This window comes from Accipiter gentilis, chromosome Z (genome assembly GCF_929443795.1).
Source record: "Accipiter gentilis chromosome Z, bAccGen1.1, whole genome shotgun sequence".
In the NCBI taxonomy this organism is placed as follows: domain Eukaryota; kingdom Metazoa; phylum Chordata; class Aves; order Accipitriformes; family Accipitridae; genus Astur; species Astur gentilis.
Window position 1 is genome coordinate 29,298,110 of NC_064919.1, and position 21,167 is coordinate 29,319,276.

The following is a 21,167-nucleotide window of genomic DNA, read 5'->3' on the forward strand; positions in this document are numbered from 1 at the left end:
GAAAAATTATAGTAGCTCCCAGCCCAAAACAGACTCACCTTTCAGTTTTGGTCTGCTGAGACCTGAAGAAACATTCTGAAGAATGAAGAGGAGCCGCAAGATAAATGCTTGTATTGGGTTTACATGGCAAGGCTTTGCTAGCTAGGCTAGCCAACTAACTGCAGCTGCCTAAATCTTCTCCCATGGACCTGAATCATCTTCCAAGAACTATGTCACCCAAATGTTTGTGCCTAATGTAAGACTTCAATCTGATCCTCCATATTACAGGGGACTAAAAACTCAAGAGTTGTACTGTGCCATGTGCAAAGCTGAACCAGCTTTGCAGTGAGGAAAGACATGCCTTTTAGGTTGTTGGTGAATGAAATTTCTAGTCTTAAAGCACAACTGTTATAGTTTTCAAACAGTAATGACTTGTCTGATTTCCTCATGTCTGGTTTCTTTCCTAGTAATTATACAGTTAGTTAAGTAAAATATTTCCAGTCATTTAGAATTACCAAACTTAAATAACTTCTCAATGCTTCTTTCCCTTACGAAATTCTTTGCTCACAGGACTTATCTTTCTCTAATATCTCACCAGCAGAAATGTGACTTTTCAGCACGTGTAATGACATCTGCTAAAACTCTGAGTTTTAGCCCCAAACACTGCACTATCACAGGGCATCTTCCAACCCTTTAGCAGTCATAAACTGCAAAATGAACCATTACTATCCTTCAACAGAAGTGTCAGAACAACCTTAAAAGTCTAGAAAAACTCTGTCTGGTAAGTGTCACTGTCTTCCCTTCAAGATAGGAAGGCAGTATTTTTTTTAAACTGACAAACACTACTATAAACTGACATCTGGCATGTGTTACAAGTGTCTCCTGTACACCCATGGAACAGATAACCTTCACATTCATTAACCTCCAAGTTCCCTTCTAAATCAAACCTTGTCAAACACATCACATAAAGACATCTTCATTTGTGGCAAGCTTGAATGTTTTAAGAAAGGCTGGTTTCCAAAGTTTTAGAGATCCCACTCAAAGATGTCAAAACAGCTTCTCCAAATTCTCACAAAGAACTTGTTACTTCAGCTTTGTAGAGATGAGAAAGTTTTTGCACAGATGAGAAAGTTTTTGCAAAAAATTCTGTACCAAAGTTCATTAGGCTCAGCTTCTGGAAGCCTGATCTGTTCTAACCACAACTGCCATAAGGACGAAACTCTATTCCACAGAAGGAATAAGCCAATCAAGGCAAGCCAACAAGTATAAAAACTCATATTTCTCACATATTGAACCATAAAAGAGGCATATTACATCAGCCAAATCCTTATGCCAAAACCAGTTCTACATAGCCAGAATAGTTTTGTTATTGGTTGAATCAACACTTGTGCACCGAAACAAAGGAAGAGTCTATGGGCATTTTGATACCCTAGACAAAAAAAAAAAAAAAAGTTTGGCTTACGACTAGAGTAGAAAAATGATGCAGAAGGTATGCGGAAAAAATGGAAACTGAGCAGCTTAAAATTGATGAAAGTAAACAACACTTGGAAAGAAAGATGCAACATACTGCAGAAATACTGTAACAAACAACTGTGAAGAGCAGCGTTTCAGCTTAGGGCAGCAGATAGGAGTGGTTTGGATGAGAAAGGAAACCACTTACTTCACTGTGGTTGCGATACTGATCTGCCCCAGTCTTCCTGCTTGTGTGAGGAGAGTGGCTAAACATGAAATCAACTACTACAGGGCAACAATAAAAGTGCCAGAAACCCCACATATTCGAAGCTTACCAGTACTCAGTGAAGTCCCCGGGTTCAGGAGAACACCACTAGAACAAAGAGAAGCCACTCTACTACACATCTGGCCCACCTCAGCTCCCCACAGGTTATTTTCTGGTTACTATGTAACCAATTCTCAGCTCTGGGACTGCGGCTGCTTTTCTTCCCCGGCTTGATTACACTGTAGATAGCAATCTTCCTTGCCTCAACTAATTTTGCACTGAATTTATCATCAGCTTTTTGGGATGTTAAACGAGTGCCCCAAATGCAGTGGTTTAAGAGGTGTCTTATCACCCCCCGACTCCCGTTCAGGAGCACTGCCTTTCACCCCATCTACTTCTTTGTAGTGAGAATGTGTCACCTGCCGTTCAGAGAGCACAGCGGGCTGCAAACTCACGTCACTGCTATTTCAGTAAAACCGTTTCCGAGATCAGAATAAGCCGCAAAATGAGGCAGAAAGCTAGATGTGCTTACTGGCCGTGCCCACCAAGTTTTTCTGGTGGTTGCAGCTTACCGAGCAGCACGATTTAGGTCTGCGCGGAAGACAAAAGCGGACGAGAAGGGGGTTTGCCCGCCCGGCCGCCAGGCCCTGGCGCCGGAGCCGGAGCCGGCCAAGCGACTCCCACCCACCACAGGAGGAAGATGCCGCCTGGCCCGACACCGCTTCTCACGGGAGCTCCCGCTCGCCGCGTAGCCGGCCAGCGGCGCGGCCGCCGCAGGCACCCCGCCTGCCTCCCTTCTGCCGCGCCGAGCCCCGCCGGCACCCCCCGGGGAGCCCAGGCGACAGGCGGCAGGAGGCAGCGCGGATGCCCCCGGCGCCGCCCCGCCGCCCGCTACCAGGGCGGGAACGGGCGCCGGCTCCTCGCGCTGGGGGACGGGGGCGGGAGCGCTGGGCGCGCGGGACAGCATCAACCGCCGCCGCCCCCCCACGCCGCTGCCCGGGGTGGGGCGGGGTGGGGCGGGGCGGGGGGCGACGCACGGCACGGCACGGCACGGCACGGCACGGCACGGCACGGCACGGCACGGCACGGCACGGCACGGCACGGCACGGCACGGCACACCCCCCCCCCCCCCCCCGTCCGTCCCCCCGCCGCAATCCGCCGCCGCCCCCCATCTAGCAGGGTGAGCGCGGCCGGCGGGGCCGATCCGGCCGCCACCCTCCCCATCCGCCGGTGCGGCTGGGGGATGGCGGAGGCGAAGGGGGAGGCCCCGAGCGGCACCGGGGAGAAACCGCCTCACCTGCGCGTGGCGCCGCCGCACGTGGCGCCGCCTGCGCCCTCACGTCCCATTGAGGAGGAGGAGGAGAAGGAGGCACCGCCGCCGCCACCGCCTGCCGCCGCGCGGGCCGCCCCGCCCCCCCCCCCCGCGGCGGCCCGCCCCCTCCTTCCCTCCCACCACTTCCGGGAGCGCCACATAAGTCTCGGGGCGCAAGGGCCGCCGTTGCGGTTAGCCGGCTGGGGAGAGGTCGAGCCAGCGGGCTGCGGCCCCTGGGACAGGCCGTGTCGGTACCTCTGCCGCATCAGGTGCGTGCCCGGGGGCTCTTCCGCCGCGCCCGACGTACCAGCGACCTCGCCGCGTAGCCGAGAGGAGGGGGGTGGGGATCGGCGGCGGGGAGGGGGGGGAGGAAAAAGATCGCGTCGACGTCTCCTGGCGCATGCGTGAGGCTTGCAGCGCCGCGTGGCCGCGGCTCGGGACTGCCGCTCCCAGCGTGCCGTGCGAGGCCGGGGTACGGCGGGCGGCCGCGCCGGGCGGCCCGTTGCATGCTGGGGGCCGTAGTCTTGGCGGCGGACGGGACCAGTGCGGCCGCCGGACCGGAGGATGCTGAGGGCGGGCGGAACGCCTTCCCCGGGGGAAACGCTTCCGGGAGGTACGGCTGACGCACCTGCCCGCGCGCCTCCGCTGGCCCCGGCCCTCTGCCTGTCCTGCGGGGGCCCGGCCTGCTCGCCTCGTCTGTCCGCGTGTGGCGGTGGCAGTAAACGATGAAGGGGTGTTTGCGAGGCGGCGGTCAGGGCTTAGGGCAGTGGTTTAATTTACTCGCCCGCGCCTCTGAGGCAGCACTGTTGTCATCTGCAGTGCGGCTTCCACCCAGACCGAGGCCTGCGTGTGATCTCGTGGTGCCAACGGCCTGTTAGGTGGTGTGAAGCTTGAAGGCAGTGATACCCTGGAAATGAGGGTGTTCTGAAGTGGCACGGCTCTCTGTCAAAAATGGCTCAGGCTTGCGAAAGGACATAGGCGAGTGTGTCCGTCTTATTTACAGGAAGCACTTCGGTTAGAACATAGAGGTGCATTCAGGGTGCCATAGGGAATTCGTCTTTCTGGTAGGAATTGTAGATAGAGGAAGTAAGAAAAAGCTGGACTTAAAGAGTTTTGCGGTTAGGATTGTGATGGGGGAGGCATTAAAAAGTAGGATAGGTAAGTGTTAGCAGGTACGACTGCTTTGGCTAACATGCTAAAGCAAGAAGAACCCTGGTTATATGGAAGTTTCATTCTCTTTGCTGAAATACTTTCCTTGACTGTCAAGCAGTGTATTCTTTTCCAGCTTCAAAGGATTAAGAATTGATCAGTCACTGTAAAAGTCTTTGATTTTTACAGACTACCAGATACATTATGAGTATTTATAGTGACAGCATATGAATTATCTGGAGTAATATGGTTTATTTGAAATAATAAAACCAGAAGATTTTGTAACTTGTTATTTTCAGTTTGGGTTTGTGGGGTTTTTTTTAAAGATTAGGCCAAACAAACTATATTATGAGTAGTGACATAGGAAACTAAATATCCAGGAAAGAGGCTTATTTAATGTTGTCCTCTTAGACAGCAATCCAGCAGACTGTTGAGGCACTTAACAGTTTGCTGGATCAGGATCCTACTAAATATATTAAATGTATATGGATACTACATAATGCAGTCCTTCTTCATTGGCTTATGTAGGTTCTTCCAGACCTTTGTAGTAGAAACAGCCATTGCAGGAATGAGGATAGAATTTCTCTTAAGCCAAGTATAAGCTGTGGTCCTGCTCAGATGTATCTTACTGTTGTGCAGCTTCATTTTGTTAGAATTGATAACCATGAAGAATGTTCATTGTTTCAGGCAAGAGTTTCATGAGCAAAAAGTACTGGAAAAATAAAGATTGTTCTGGAATGTCTTTTCTTGTCATGTGTGAAAGTCTGTGTTGAGCCAAAATGGTCCGTCATCCCAGTGGTTAAGTGATAAATCATACCGGGCTAGTTTTGACTTCCAGCTATGCTTGCGTAACTGCAGTGCTGGCCTTCAGAAGAGCCTTGAATGAAGCTTAAATGCATGCCCCTGGCAGATAGGAGATTTTAATTGCCCTTCATCAGTACTCTATTTACTGTCAGAAATGCTAGTTAATTCACTTATTTAAAACAGAAACACATTTTTTTTTCTGTTAGCCTCACCTTCCTTTCTGCTGTTAGTTATTCAGTTTACCAACTCACTGGGTGCTTTGGCTTGTCCTGTCAGATGTAAATTTATAAGAAACTGCTGTGCCAGCCAGGATCACTAGAAACACTACTCTGTTCTGGCTCCACTCCTTCCTTGCAGACAGGATTGTAGTGGTGAAAAGTTTATCTGTACTAGTTCTCTCGGGTATGAGAATTTTACTTTAAACCAATAACGTTGTATGGCAAGAGACTTGGCTGTTTTTGAAAGCCAGCTCTAGGTTGTGCAAAATTAAGTATTCAGTGGGGCAAAGGTCTTGCCACTATTTGAATGTGAATTTCCTGGCGTGCATTTGACATTGATAACACAGCAATGTTTAGCCCAGCTGTATATGTAGAATACGATATTCTATAAATAATGTACAGCATTTTATTTTCTGGGAGGAATGGGGTGAATAAAAGCAGGCATAATCGCTCTTTACCTCCTTCCCACCCTCAGTATAGTAAAGGTAGGTGAGAATCTATAAATTGAAAAATAAACATCCTGACTCACACATCTGGCTTTCAAATAACATCATATAATGAGATAGCATGAATTCCAGAATGGCTGGATACTGTCACTTCCCCATAATTACATGCCGCTTAACAGGTATGGTAGACAAACTGATTACTCTTTTTAGAAGGCTATGTGTTGTCACATTGTCTGGTCTTTGGACACTGGCAGGATAAGGAAGAAATTTGCTTAATGATGTGGATAACCAGCATTCATTAAAAAATTATGACATGGCAGACCCCAGTCCTGATCCTGCCCTTGTAGACATCAATTAGAGCAGGATGAAACTGCTGTTCCAGCTACATCTTCACTTCTGCTGGAACAGATCTTGGAAAAAAAAAATAAAAATCACTGCAGTCACATAGGTCCTGCATGAATATTATTTCTGCCTGTGAATATTTCAGCTTGTCATTAATTGCTAATTATTTTGATGCTATTTTTGCTAGACCCAAACTTCTCCTGTACCAACGATGCATTTTACTAATGATATTTTAGTTTATTAATGTGAACAGAGCAGTCAGCCTGTGTCAGCGAATGAATTGCTACCTTACATGCAGAGTCTGGTTTGGGACTTCAGAATCTAATTGTCAGATGAATTAATGAACAAAATAAACTTCTGTCAGTTTCTGTCTGAGGAGTTGTTTTTTTCTATTTGTCTGTGGGTTTTTTTTCCATCTAGGGTGGATATTTGGACACATCTGATCTCTAGCACGCCTGCATTTGAGAGCTATCCAAATGTTTAATAATGAGAAGACCAATTTCTTTCTCTCTGGTCTCATTTTTACCCTTGTCCAATGAATATAGTGGAAGTCCCCACTGCTTGAAAGTTTTAAAATATAGGTTGACAAAAACAATTTTGCATAGAACAAAGTTAGTGTGTCAAGCAGTGTTCCTTATTAAGTTGATAGCATGGGGCTATCAAGAGCAGGGCAGTAGATGGTGTAACATTCTCTGAGGTGCTACATTATCAGGATACCTCTGAACTACAAAGAAACCAGTAAAAAATGAAGATGTGCTTCTCTGACAGTTACTCCATCTAACAAATACTGTGTATTTTGTTCAGGTTAGCAATGGTCCGTAGTGGAAAAAATGGTGGGCTCCACCTGAAGCAGATTGCATACTACAAGCGAACAGGGGAGTATCATCCCACAACATTATCAAGTGAAAGAAGTGGAATCAGGAGAGCAGCCAAAAAATTTGTTTTCAAAGGTAAAAATATTCTCTGAAACTGCTCTGAAAATAGATTTTTGGGTGAAGATCTGCTGATGCAAATAAAAGAAAGTGGGATCTTGCTCTGCAGCATACTATGATTTTAATACACATTCTCTAAGAAACAATCACTCTGCTTAACCCTTGTTAATATATAACAGGATGTTTCCAGAAATGCAAACTCAATCTATTTTAGTCCTTTCCAGGAGGGGTTTAGATACATATCTCAAAGCCAAACCTTGTTCTAGATACTGCAGAAATGCATAGCCATTGCAATCCATAATTCAAAGAACTACAGAAAGGGAAATCCAGATCTGCAGCTGTAGACAAGGAATGCTTGGACCCGTCTGGAGAATGCTGTGTGTGGCTGGGCAGAAGTACAAGGATGGCTTTACCATCTGTCCCCACAGAGCCTCCCAGCCCTTCCCAGCTTTATTGCATCCCTGTAAGGAGGTATATGAGCCTTTGTAGTGTGCTGTGCTCTCTTAATCCCATCAAACCTGCCAAGTCTATGTATAGTGGAGGCAGGGAGGAGTTAAAGCTGCAAATTGCAATGTCAGGTTGCTGGCAGGCAGACAGTAAGTCTAATAATGCGTCCTACCTCCCCTTCCCACCCCTGGCATTAGGTTGTGTTTCAGTCAGGCTTCCTGTGGGAACATTGTTTGCATTCTGACCTGCCCTTGTAAGGCCTCATGTCCAGATTAATAAATAGACATAGGTGAACAATTGGCTCTTTGGAGGAAATAATTAACACATTTGTAAACAAAAAGCTACATTTACACAGAAGTGAATTGAAGTTGATTTAATAAATTCTGTACCAAATTGTGCCCATTAGTTCAGTAAACTAAACAAAAGACAAAACACTTGCATATAATTTGCTGGTACTTTTCTTCTTTCAGAAAATAAATTGTTCTATGTCGGAAAAGACAGAAAACAAATGCGCCTGGTAATTGTTTCAGATGAAGAGAAGAAAAAGGTGCTTGAGAAATGCCACGAAAATGCTGCTGGTACTCATCATGGCATATCAAGGACGCTAACTTTAGTGGAATCTAATTACTACTGGACCTCTGTAACAAATGATGTCAAACAGTGGGTATGGCCTCATAGCTGCAGGATGTTTTTTTAATGTAGTCTGTTACAAACGTTTTGTAATCATATGACTTTGTTACAGCAAGCACCCATAGTGCTTCCTGATGAGGAAACGTAAGCTTACAATCAAAATGTAAAGGTCTTGGCAAAGTATAGTGTTTCCTTTTTCTTTTACTACTGACCATGTAGCTTGCATATTGCTGTATTTTACCCAGTGGTGGGGAGCCATGTTGCTTTTAAGTATGCAGGGCACATCTGGTCTTTGAAAGGGATTTCTTTTACAAAGAGTCTTGGATATCTTTGTTAGGATGCAGTGTACCATCCCAAGGATATGTGGCCAGAGTGGCTGCTGGCAGCTAAGAATATGAAAATGGTACCTCTGCCTTACAATTAGGTGTGTTCAGGAAATAGTTAAACAAATCACAGCTTGGGAAAGTTTCTTCTCCTTCAACCAAAGATACATGGGCATGATCCCTAGGCAGAATGTGATCCTGGAGGAAACTGTATGTAAATGTCCTTTACAGCCAAATTACTGTTGCTATCAGCTTGCTGCATCACCTGGATACGTTGGGTTCTTGGGTTCGGTGCAACTGAAACATGAACTGAAAATGAGTCTTTGCTTTCAATTCAGACTTGGACAAAGGGGTTCTGTTCTGTAGATAAAGCTGGTCCATGTTAGGTATGGAAGATTATGTATACTGCCAATGTTTTTGTGCCATAGCATATACAGTAGAACCAAAACGGGAATGACTGGACTTTCTTTCAATCCCAGCTGCTTCATACTTCTTTCAGTATTTACAGATGATAACAGATATTAAAATTTATCCTGTGGACTTGAAAGAGCACAGTGCTTCCAGGGTGGGGAGAGTTCAGCTATGAATTCCTGCAAATGTCCTTCTCCCAGCCTTCAATGTTTTTGGTTTTGTTCTGGTTTTATGCTGGGACTGAAAAATCTAAGGGTAAAAAATTATAAGAAAGATGATGGAGTGAATTTGTTTCACATTGCTTGGTCTGACCTAAATTATAGAGGAATAGTAGAGATATATGATCCTGCTGATTGTCTTAAACCTTCACTATTGCCTTTTACTGATGGTATCTTCCCTGATTTTTGCAATAGGTGTATGCTTGCCAGCATTGCCAAGTGGCAAAGAACACAGTCATCACAGCACCCAAAACACACCCTATCAAAGCAGAGGACCCATGGACAGCAGTCACTATAGACCTAATGGGACCTTTTAATGTTACCAACAGAAGTTACAAGTACATCATAATTATGACAGATTTGTTTACAAGATGGACTGTTATCCTGCCCCTGCATGACACTTCAGCAGCTGAAATTGCTAAGGCAATCATAAATGTGTTTTTCTTATATGGGCCACCTCAAAAAATGCCTATTGATCAAGGGAAGGAGCTTGTTTATCAGGTAAGTATTTACATGGCTGGTAAAAAGAAGTTAGCACCTACAGAAAATGACATACCAAATATTTGCAATTGTAACATTATGCAACGTTTCCCAGGGTTTTATTCTTTGGATAAAGAACACAGCAAAATGATTTCCTGGCAGTCGTAACACAGGTTTTGTCACTCAACTGAACTGGCACAAGCTTTCACACTCCGACATGCTGTATTTCATTCATCCATATTGTCCAGTATAGCAGATAGCTAAGGGTATTTTTGACATTAGCCTATAGTGGTTATGAAGAACTTTTGACTTTGGTCCTCTCAGTGATGATGAAATCATGAGACTATCATATGGTGGAAATGACACATTGAGTTAGTGGCAGAAATGTGTTTAGAAACCATCAATTACTGACTCTTAAGCTGTACTGATTCCATTAGCTCTCACTTTCAACCCTGGACTGTTTGGTGGAAATGTGTATGTAAGACTTTTGTTCGGTCACCATCGTATCAACAAAAGAGATGGAAAACTGAGTTTGTTTACTTGAACTGTGGTACAGAAGAGGGAAACCTTCAGTAATTGTGTTCTTTTTCTTTTGAAGATAAATGAAGAACTGTTTGCACTCTTTGGAATGAAACAAATTGTATTGTCTTATCCTCAGACAGATGATGTAAATGAAACAACATGCAAGACAATCAAAGCTTTCCTTAACAAATACTGCACTGACCATCCAGATGATTGGGATGAACATTTGTCTGCTATTGCCTATACTTTCAATTTGACAAATTTGGTATGTGAAGGTTCTTCCTCTTTTGATTGAAGTCCCCCAAAATATCTGCAAGCTGTATGCTATAAATTTGCTTGCTTTTTGCTCCCCATTTAAATAGGAGCCAGATCAAAACACCCCATATTTCCAAATGTTTAATCGTAACCCACATGTTGTTGAGCCAATGAATATATGCATGGAAGGAGAATACAGTATGTTTGCCAAAATATTTGAAGCGACTAAAAAAGCCAGTCAAGCACTAGAAGAAGAGAAAACCTCAGTTTGCCAGGTAAAAAGTCATATATTCAAATTTTATTAGTAAGAAGACTGAAAAAAAAAAAAAGGAAAAGCTTGAAGTATAAAGTATAACTGATCTTTAACAGCAGTGTGGGGGTTTGTGTGGTTTTGGGGGGTTGTTGGGGTTTTTTTTTCCCTTTCACCTGTGATCCCTAGATTCAGTGTAATGATTGTCATATGTATTTGGAGGGTGTAACCTTAAGAGACCTATTACAAAGAGATTCATATCTGACTTAGAGGGCTGCATATCTATGGAAGCTGAAAACCATTGCCTATGGACTATTGATTTATGAAGATAAAATCAATTTCTTCAAGAACTCTCCAGCCCTACATATTGTGAATTACACACATCCAAACTCACTTAATGTTATGCTTCTGCATTATTAACCAGTGTTACGAAAATATATGATTACTTTTGGAAAAAGAAAATGTGATTCATATGTCTCTTTCTACAGGTGGGGAAAAACACATCAGATGAACAAAAAATCAGAAACAAAATCACTGTCAAAAGGAAGCCAAAGCAATTAAATACCCTTCGACTTAAAGTTGGTCATGAAGTCCTCAGGCAAAGAAAAAACTGGTGGAAAGATGGTCGTTTCCAGTCGGAATGGGTTGGTCCTTGTATTATAGATTATATCACAGATAATGGCTGTGCAATATTAAGAGATGCCGCAGGATCCAGGCTGAAAAGACCCATCAAGATGTCTCACCTCAAGCCATACATAAGAGGGTCCAATGAAAAAGGTTTGTATATGTGTGTGTGTATTTTATATATATAAAAAATTTTGGGTTTTTTAACTTTTCTGTCATGTCTTGGTGTTAGGTTAGGTTATCAGAGTGAACAAGTATCATTCACTCACCAGCATGAATTAAACTAACACTGGGTAATAATTTAATAATTGCAGTTTTCAGTAAGGAAAGCAGTGAGTGTGAGTGGCATCAAATCTATGCAGAGCATGGAACAGAGCTAATGAATCATGTTTAAAGTCTGTTTAAAAATAGCTTCCATTAAAATTGCTTCTAATTTGTGGTTTGGCCCTGTTCATGCTGGCTGGTAAAAACATGCTAGAAGTATGATCAGGCTGAACTGTATTCAAAAAAGCATTTTCTGACTGTGTTTCTGTTTTGATGTAGACACGATTCACATTTATTTTGCTTGTGCAATGGAATCATGGAATCTTTTTTCCTTTTTTTTTTTTTTTTTTTTGCTTAGTCTGACTAGTGCAGATGGTACATGTTAAACTTTTTTTTTTTTTTAACAACAAAAGAGTGTCCTCTAGAGCCTTAAAATAGAAGGACTACATCAAAGAACTGATTTTCTGGAGAGTTTATTTTAAATTGTGCTACTGAAGAAGTAAATGTGTTTCTCTCACCAGAACAAATAAAATTGTCATGCTCTACAGTAAGACTACTAGAAATTCCTAAAGACTTGGGTAATCAACTGCCACTCTTGCTCTTACACATTCTGTGTGTCCTTTTGCAATGCTGCTGTGTTAATCAAACAGCTGGTTCTTTTCTGTTGTTGCTGCCTTCAAGTCACCACAGGTATTTTAAGGAAAATGAATACTTAGTGTTTAGAAGACTTCTGTCACAGAACAAGCTGCTTTTTGGTTCAGGATTCTTGAAAAGTAGAACAATTCCCACCCTATTGGCATGTGTGGCTAAGCTTTGGTTCTTGAAAATGCATAAACTGCATTGAGATGGTAGTTTCTTCCATCACCTCTTAAAGCTGAGGGATTTGCAAAGCTGAAACTAATTCTGGAATTTCATGTGAGAAGCTGTTATTTATGCCAGTTGTCAGTTAGAGATTTCATAACCAAGATACTGATTCCATGTCACGTCTCCAGGACGCTACTTTTACTGTTGGACAATCACTCTGTGGCTTGCAGTTCCTCATTAAATTGCTGATCCATAAGGAGGAAGTCACATGCATGTCAAGCTTGCAGATAATCTCCAGCTATTATAATGACTTTGGTAAAAAGTGTCACCGTTTAATTAGTTAGATGTAATTGTCTTTGTAGGATCAGAGCTTAATATATTTACTACTAAATACTGCAGAAGCAGTATGTAAGCATAGTTTCTTCCCTTTCCCAGGAAGTGACTAAAGATTTGTTGTCTGGCACAGGCAAAAAAATCAATGGATTATGAATACTTACAAATCTTAAAATTATAGACTGATATTCATACATATTTATATTGTGTAGAGAGGTTAACCAGGCTTTGCCAAAATAATTGCCAGCCTTTATCAAACAGCCTAACAGCCATCAAGAAAGAGTATTTTTTTCTGTTGGATAAGAGGAATGAAACTGGGCAGTGAATGACGTGGTGAATGACACCTTTTTAATCCATAAAGAAACACGTGTATCTTTGTAACAAAGGACTTCTCTTTATTAGCAGGGGTGGACTTTTTATCTGCAACTTATTTATTATTCCTATTGCTGTGATGTAAGTCTAGTGGCTGTCCCACCAGACTGGTGACATAACCTTGGATGGGAACAAAGCATTTGCAGCATTCTCTCTGAAATAAATGTGGAAAAAGTACATCTTTTGTGAGGATATTTGTGGCCTTGCCTACCAACTTTGTGTTATTAAGCATTTTGCTTGCATTGCTCCAAAAATCTGAAGTGTATCTTGTGTGTATCACACTTTAGACATATAAGTTTGGGAGCTTTAAAGAGGAAGGCAAAGCCTGGAAATGGAGCACTCATTTTTTTATGTGAGGAAAAAATCTTTTGCAGGTAAGAATGGACAATCAGAAGCAAGGTATTTTTTCATAACCTTTTGTAACACTCTTGGTCTAAGAATAAATCCTGGGTCAGTGCATTGATAGAGCCCTTGGTACAGGCATCACAGACTCGCAGTCTGGGTGTAGTTCTGAGTTCTTGCTACCGGGGTGTCTTTACAGCCAGGTGGAGGTTGCAGGACACCTTATGGATACATACATTTATGTGTCTGAAGCAATGTTTTGTTTTCCTTGTTTGAGTATAGTTTGTTTTAAGTCTTAAACTCAGGAGAATGCCTCTGGTTCCAGTGCTCAAATGATTCAGGAGTGCCAACAGGCAGATTTAGGTCACATCTGTTGAGAAACATGGCCAGAAAAGTGCGGTTTGACCTCCGCAGTAGCTCCCACAAAGGTCCCTCTTTGGACTTACACCTTGCAAAGGAATTTGGAGCCCCCTATATAGACATAATTATCTGTTGAAGAGCGCTTCTGATTTAACAGAACACTTAATTTCACACTAGGGACCTCATGTAAACAGGAAGATAGGCCCCAACCTCATCTTCCAGAACAGAAGTATTAACACCATGTTGACAGTTACACTTCTAATTTGTGTGGTCAGACTGTTTTCATTTTATTTGAACTCGTGTGGAAAAGTCAAACACTGTAACCATGTATTGGATAGAAGAAAAGCTCAATAGTACTATACAGTAGCAATCACCATTATTGTCTTTAAATTCTATAAAACTGTTGTAGTTCTTTTTTTACTTCTTAAAAACCGCTGTTGTGTTGCATTAAGACTTACCAGCAGAGCTTGGAGCAGCCATGTTTCTTTGTGTGTGTGCACAAAATGGAAGAATCTGCATGTCCGTTCATTTAAGGTATTAGTTCAGTAGGTGACTATGACAGACATCAAGATAGTCATTGACCTAGCAAAGAAGAATTCTTAATGTGGAGCATTGCAAGCATTATTTTGTGGTTGTAATGAGATGCAGCCAAATATTTGATGCTCAGTGAAATTAGGAAATTCACCTTATCAGGCTGCTGTCACTGAAACATTCTTGTCCTCTTATGGAAATCGTTTTGCAAAGTAAGTTAGCACCTCACTAACATTTTAAGTATGGCTTGTGGGATCTGATTTAATGGCTACTTTTCTTTTACAGGCAACCATTACTTTTTACAAGGTGCCGTAGTTGTTGACCATGACTATATTGGCTTATCAGAAAGATCCTGGAATCCAAGCCAACAAGACTCTATTGCTGAAGAGGAAATAAATGCCTACACAAGAGATGTTGTGTCTGCTGTACAAATGGCACCTGCAGCCTGCAAAGACCAAGAATCAACAGATGGTAAACATCGGTCTGAGCTGACAGAAGAGCGTTGCATTCAATCAAACACTGCAAAGCCAGAGCAATGGCCTTCACCTTGTTGGACACTTCAGACCAAGATAGAGGATACTTAAGCATATTCTTATGTCATATTTCATTGCCAAACAGTCTGGAACGTCTGTGGCAGACTGAAAAAAATATAATAGTTCAAAATTCTTTAGCTAAATCTACTTTACTACTTTATGAATATAAAAGTACTGCAGGTGTCCACTGGTTAATTTGTATGGGCATTAAGAAGGAATTGCTCTGCTACCAGAAACATAGGCACAACCTAGTAAAAGCACATGTTCTACTACTGTATGGCTTTAAGAACATTGTAGGTGTCAGTGGTTAATTTATGTGGGCGTTAAGAAGCACTCACTCAGTGACCAAAAGTACAGGCACAACTTAGTGAAAGCGCATGTTTTCATCATGGATTTGAATTTCAGATTTTGTTAGTAGAATGGCAGTGTGGCTGTACCTTACTGTTTTCCACTCAGGACACAATGCATCATTTCACTGTAATGACCTTTTTGTTAATCCTTAGATGACTCATTCCTAATGTGCAGAGATACTGTGGGATGAATATAATCTAAGCAATTTGATGTAAATTTTGCCTTCGCTGTAGAGAAGCTCACATCTTCCTTTTCCTGTTATAAAACAGTTTTCTTTCTGAGAAGCTGCAAACTGACTTTTACAGCTTTCAATTTCTAGTCTAACCCACAGCTCTAAGATCTCACAAAACAGTAAAGCTGCCAAAACTAAGTACATGTAATGTTCTGCACATGAAACAAGGAAGCCTTCAGCTACGTGCTCATCAAAACTCTGCTAGGTTGAGCAATTTTAATTTCTCAGGTGTGTCAAGATCTTAAGAGTTTTCAGCATTCATTTGTGCTTTCTTCACAGTCTTCTCATATGGTTACCAGAGCCAGTACAGGTTTGGAGATTTCCATTGACAATGGTCTAGGAAAGGTGAAGCACTGGTATTACTTATTCTCTGAATTTCTTGAGTAAGTTGTTACTGTCCTGGACTTACTGCTGAGAAGACTATATTTCAGAGTCAGCTGAACAGGAATTATTTCATGTGCAAAACTGGTGAGTGCAAGTCAGTTCTTGTTATAGGGGACTGAAATGAAGAGGAAGAAAGCTAGCAGAAAACTGAATTTAGAAGAATTTAGACATTCTATCTGAAATTGTGGAAGATTTGCTTATCTTGCTCTTGAATGTGTGCTTTTCCTCTCATCTCTGCTGCTGTGACTTGTAGCACAGGTGGAGGAAAATACTATTTATTAGCTCTTTCAGTTAATCTTAGGTAACAAGATGTGGTCCGCAAGGCCGATGAGGTACATAACTCATACAGAAATTCATATGTAATGTACAGTGTGTCTTTGATATCATGGGCTGCAGCTGTGTAAGAAAAGAGCTCAGCACTATGACAGTATCCTATCTTAAAATTCAAATGAAAAATACTTAAAGTATTTTGTGTCTTCTGAAAGTCCAGTCCTACAAATATACTTTTCCTCCACTGAGACTGTTTCAGAAACAGGGTACTAGGAGGCAGTCGGGGATGCTGGCTTAACAGGCTCCTTCCTTCTCTATGCCAGCTCCATGGAACACTTGAAGATGAACAAGCTTTGCATTGGCATTGACAAACATGCACAAGCTGAGAAGCCCATTTTTCTGTTAGCTGCTGTTACCCCCCAAGCCATGCTGTCCCCTAGAACAGCTGACCTTTACAGTCATCAGTCTAGTGCAGTCAAGAAGTAAAGAAAGTGGGCTTGGTGAAACACTTTTGTCATGTTTAAAAAAAAAAAAAGGCTAGGAAATCCTGTTAAACTAGTCACAGCAGAAAAACCCCCACATGTAAATAGTAATTGTGAACAGTAATCTGCCTTTAATTGTTTTCCTCCAATAATGAACACAGTGGTCATACTGTATTTTTTTCCCTGGAATAGTAGTTTAAGGACAATAATCTGTTTGGATGCTGTGTGCCATGGGCAATGGAGGTTCATGTCATGATAATGACATGGCAGCCTAAATTGTTCCTATGTTAATCCTTAACAGAGGGTCAGGCTTTTTAAACTAATCCCTCCTATTCCATATGTACCTTTGTTTCTTTCACTATGATTATTGACTAAAGTGAAAACTTCTGCTAGGATTGATTTTTTTTTTTTATACTGTTAGATAGATGGTGTGTGTGCACGCATGAAATTATAAATATAGTGTGTGCAAAAACCCCCCAAACTAGCGTCAGGGATAAGACCGGAGATTAAGTGAGCTCTCTGCAAAATTCCTTTCTGCAGTCCCTCTTTTTTTTTCTTTTTTCTTCTTTTTTTTTTGTCTTCTTTTTTCTTTTCTTCTTTTTTTAATTTTTTTCATTCCTCCTCCTCCCCCTCCTCCTCCTTCCTCCTTCCTTCCTCCTCCTTCCTTCCTCCTCCTTCCTTCCTCCTCCTTCCTTCCTCCTCCTTCCTTCCTCCTCCTTCCTTCCTCCTCCTTCCTTCCTCCTCCTTCCTTCCTCCTCCTTCCTTCCTCCTCCTTCCTTCCTCCTCCTTCCTTCCTCCTCCTTCCTTCCTCCTCCTTCCTTCCTCCTCCTTCCTTCCTCCTCCTTCCTTCCTCCTCCTTCCTTCCTCCTCCTTCCTTCCTCCTCCTTCCTTCCTCCTCCTTCCTTCCTCCTCCTTCCTTCCTCCTCCTTCCTTCCTCCTCCTTCCTTCCTCCTCCTTCCTTCCTCCTCCTTCCTTCCTCCTCCTTCCTTCCTCCTCCTTCCTTCCTCCTCCTTCCTTCCTCCTCCTTCCTTCCTCCTCCTTCCTTCCTCCTCCTTCCTTCCTCCTCCTTCCTTCCTCCTTCCCCCACTTCAACTGATCAGCCCTTTATTTGTGCACAGTACAGCAGAGCTGTTTTCTGGGGAAGCTCTGGGGCAATGCAAGTGCTGTGCATTTGTTATAGCTACATTGGAGAGAAAGGAAATCCTACAGTGACAGGGGAATAGGAAAACCAGGAAACATTTAACATACTGTGTAATGCTGATAATTCAGGCTTCCTAGTAATTTTGATCTGTATTAACAAGCAGGCATTAGTGCCTCTTCACTGCACCTAAATCGTACCTTCTTTGCGTGTGGGAGGTTCATTGAAATAAAATACAGGGGTTTCAAACTAATGATGTGAAAATCTATCAATGGAAACTGTGAGGGGAAAAAAAAAACACCAGGAAATCTGAGACACTCGAAGCAACACACTGTGCTTGGGGAAGCTCAGAGAAACCCCTTGCACCCTTGCCATAGGAAAGCGTTGTTCAGTGTATGTTTGTGACCGCAGTGACTTGTGACCTGCTACCTTTGCTTTGTATTTTAACCAGCTTGGATAAATACACAAATGTCCATCCGTACTCTGTTTCACTGGCACACAGGTTTGATGTATGATAGGACAATAGCAAAAGAGTATTTCATAACAGAATTCTTAGAAATTCTTTCTAATAGCGTTTGTGCCCCCTCCTGGCAAATTGTTTAGAGGTGAGGAATGGAAGGGAGTACAGCATGAAAGAAAAAGTGCAAATTTCCTCATACCTCCAAGCACAGAACTATGAACATTTATCCTTTGGGTTTCCTAGTAGTTCTACCAACCAGCTCACAGTTTGATGAAAAGCACTGTAAAAAACATCTGCTACTGAAAAGACTCAGCACAAACACTCAGAGTGTTGTACTGTGGAATAAAAACCTTTCATCTCTTGTTCAAATACTTTCTGAACTTTTGTATAGCAATTGCCCATTCTGTGTTAAGGTGTTCTTGCTTTCCAGCTACAGACGTTTTAAATTTTTTTCCTTCTCCCTAGAACTGAATATTTTCTGCTGGAAGGCACCAATGAGTCATGATTTGCTTTTCACAGCAAGCAGTTAACAAATCTTCTGGAAATACTACATATGAGAATGAGATAAGTGTCCTTCACTCATTTGCTTGGGTGCAACATCCATATCAATGGCCTTTTGCAGTAGACATCATTACTCTAATGACCTAGCATCAAAATCTTTGCATAGTGCCCTTCTTAGTATTTTCAAAATATGTAATGGATTATTTTTGGGGGCTTGGAATGGAGTGGATGCTTTCAGTTAACTTACTGGACTAGCTAAAAATAAAACATGAGCTCTAGAGTCTCACCAAGTGGTAGAAACTCGGCAAGGCACAGCAGCAGCTGTCATCGTCTGTTCGCCTCAGAATATGCTGCCCACCTGTGAATTCAACAGAAGGAAATGCCATGTTAGAAGTCACCAAGACTAGACACTGTTTTAAATTAGAAGGCTAAATTTGACACAAATGAACAGGATTTAGCAGTGACTTAGGGAAATGGTATTACACTCTTCTACACATAGTAGAAGATCTGCTGGCCTACTGTTTAAATCTTGGTAATCAAACTATGTAGACATTTGGAATCGAAAGCAGCACACAAAAAGCTTTAATTTGAAAAGGAGGGCTCTACCAGCTAGAAGTAACCAGACAGTAGTTTAATTTTAAAGCACTTAATTCAGGAACTATTAATCCTGAGAGACCATTCCCCAGTCAGTTTTCCTTTACTCCTCTGTACTTTGACACAGACCACATTTGCAAATGCAAGCGCACTTGTTTGTCCTATTGTAGTAGGCATTGCTGCAGGCTCTGGGGATAGGTTCATGCATTTATCTTCCCACAGGGCTCCTGGCTGCAGTCATGTACAGTCCATCTCACCCTGGCACTATGCAAAGTGTTATGGTGATGAAAGTATCTGCGGGAACCTTGCTGCACTGGTAGCAGGAATAGGTATGTTAATAAACAAGACAGGTTGTAGGAACTGCAGCATTCCCAGTCTGCCAGGCAGTGCTGCCCTGCTACAGATTGCTAGTGCACAGGTCACTTGGGTACAACTTTCCTTAATTTACCAGCCGTTACTCACATTGTCCTTTTCTAGGTGCTTGACAAGAATCTTTGAGCTTTCATCAGCAGAGCTGGGGTATTCCAAGCTGCAGGTGCTGTCAAGGAGTGCCTTGAATGTGTAAAGTGATACGTAAGTAAGTGGGCTAAAAGGGAATAAATCAGATTTCACAGATTCAGTACTTAAAGTTAGTTGATGTTTTACGACAATTGATGCCTTTCAGCTCTCCATTCCTCACTTCTGCCTTCAGTAGAAAGTGAATAGCACCATGTCAGTTCCCAGGGATACTGAAAAAAATACTCATTACTCTTCACAAAGCCGGCAGGCATAGAGATGAAAGCCCCAATAGAAAAGTCTACAAGAAAACGACTTCTATATTTTGTGCAGAATTTAAGTGATATGCAGTAAATAATATATGGGATTCCCCCCCAGACTGATTTTGAATGTTTGTCTAGTCAGAGACATCATCCATCACTCCCACAGCTCAAAGACCTAGGAAAAGGAGACCAGAATGAATAGGAGAAACAGGACAGGATTTAGTGCATAGTTAGGGCATTATACTGACAAACTGAATTTTTTAGGTTCTTAACTTCTGTATGTTCGACTCTGCAGATGTTAGGGATTTATTTTGGAATGTACACTTGAGCCATGATGTTCTCTGCCTCCCTGCTGCCAGAGGCGTGGGCTGGCAGCCTGTCCCTGCAGGAGCGTGCCCCATGCACCTAGTGCATAATCTGCCACTGCTGCACTGTGAATACACGGTGCTTGTAGAAACTGCTGCCCAGTGGTTTGTTTCTGACTCCTTTCCCAAACTACGTTCTCAGCAAAACTGTCATCTGGTTACAGCAAAAACTGTAACCCGATGATAATTATGGAAGCATAAATATACTTCTGAGAGCAATGTGACCTGCATTGTGTGAAGGCTGCATGATTGACCATTCATGTTAGTTAGTTACAATACAAAAATAATCTGCTTGTGCATTAGGTAGTTTATACCATAACTGCCAGCTGTGGTAAGCATTCAGTACAGCTCTGCAGCTTTGTAAGAACTGGGCAGCTTTCAGTACTCGTCAAACCTTGGTTGCTGTGAGCAGGATCTTAAGTGCCTGGAAAAAGGCTATTCCTCCAGTTCCTTACATGTGGCACAGTGCGTGATCTGGGACCCAACTCAAGGAAACATGGCAGAACTGTGGGATTCAGTCCTTTTTAATGCAAGTAATTTTCTCTTGAGCTGCAGTTTTAGGATGTACCATGCCTGAAGAAAGCAGTAACAAACATGGAGGAGAATGTATCAAAGCATTGACAAATGCAGTGGCCAGGGCAGGGTTCTGCTCCTAAAAGCTACATAGTAAGTAGCACCAACTTTAACCTGTTATGACTGGGTATGTGGCTTGCCCTACACCCATTCTGAAAAAAAGTCTTAAATTCTAATTTAAAAAAGAGAGAAGATTTAGGTTTGTCATACATTTTAGTTTGAAAAATAAAAGGAGTTGGTAATTAATAATAATTTCCCTAGATTGCTAAACTGTTACCACTGACTATTTGCTAGAAACAAATTGCTCCACTGGATCTTTAAAATGGTACTTTTGGCACAGTTCCTAGGAAAAAAAAAAAGCCTCTACATCATCTGTGTCTTTTTTTAAAAGTTGTACAATGAAATCAGACAGAGCTTCATTTGCAGGATGTTGTGTTTCACATGCGACTAATTAATAAGAA

General features: G+C 42.3%; 2 protein-coding genes across 15 annotated transcripts in view; one reads left to right on the forward strand and one right to left on the reverse strand.

Annotated features, from left to right (window-relative positions):
* PPIP5K2 (diphosphoinositol pentakisphosphate kinase 2) overlaps window positions 1–3,085 on the reverse strand; it is a 51,581-nt gene extending 48,496 nt beyond the window's left edge. For 2 of the 3 annotated variants that reach the window (XM_049796298.1, XM_049796300.1), the window contains exon 1: window positions 1,767–1,970. The gene's annotated coding sequence lies outside the window, so the exon portion shown is untranslated. Of the gene's footprint in view, window positions 1–1,766; window positions 1,971–2,993 lie in introns of those variants that run through there. The other variant, XM_049796299.1, reaches the window with a different exon arrangement.
* A 79-nt stretch (window positions 3,086–3,164) lies between these two features.
* Window positions 3,165–21,167, forward strand: part of GIN1 (gypsy retrotransposon integrase 1) — a 48,429-nt gene continuing 30,426 nt past the window's right edge. For 2 of the 12 annotated variants that reach the window (XM_049796351.1, XM_049796345.1), the window contains exons 1-10: window positions 3,165–3,277; window positions 6,772–6,917; window positions 7,817–8,010; window positions 9,124–9,429; window positions 10,007–10,195; window positions 10,293–10,460; window positions 10,924–11,212; window positions 14,351–15,649; window positions 18,381–19,339; window positions 19,488–19,583. In XM_049796351.1, the coding sequence (XP_049652308.1) occupies window positions 6,779–6,917; window positions 7,817–8,010; window positions 9,124–9,429; window positions 10,007–10,195; window positions 10,293–10,460; window positions 10,924–11,212; window positions 14,351–14,649 (1,584 nt within the window). In that variant the 5' untranslated portion in view covers window positions 3,165–3,277; window positions 6,772–6,778 and the 3' untranslated portion in view covers window positions 14,650–15,649; window positions 18,381–19,339; window positions 19,488–19,583. Of the gene's footprint in view, window positions 3,278–6,771; window positions 6,918–7,816; window positions 8,011–9,123; window positions 9,430–10,006; window positions 10,196–10,292; window positions 10,461–10,923; window positions 11,213–14,350; window positions 16,944–18,380; window positions 19,340–19,487; window positions 20,959–21,167 lie in introns of those variants that run through there. The other 10 variants (XM_049796349.1, XM_049796346.1, XM_049796356.1 and 7 more) reach the window with 9 other exon arrangements.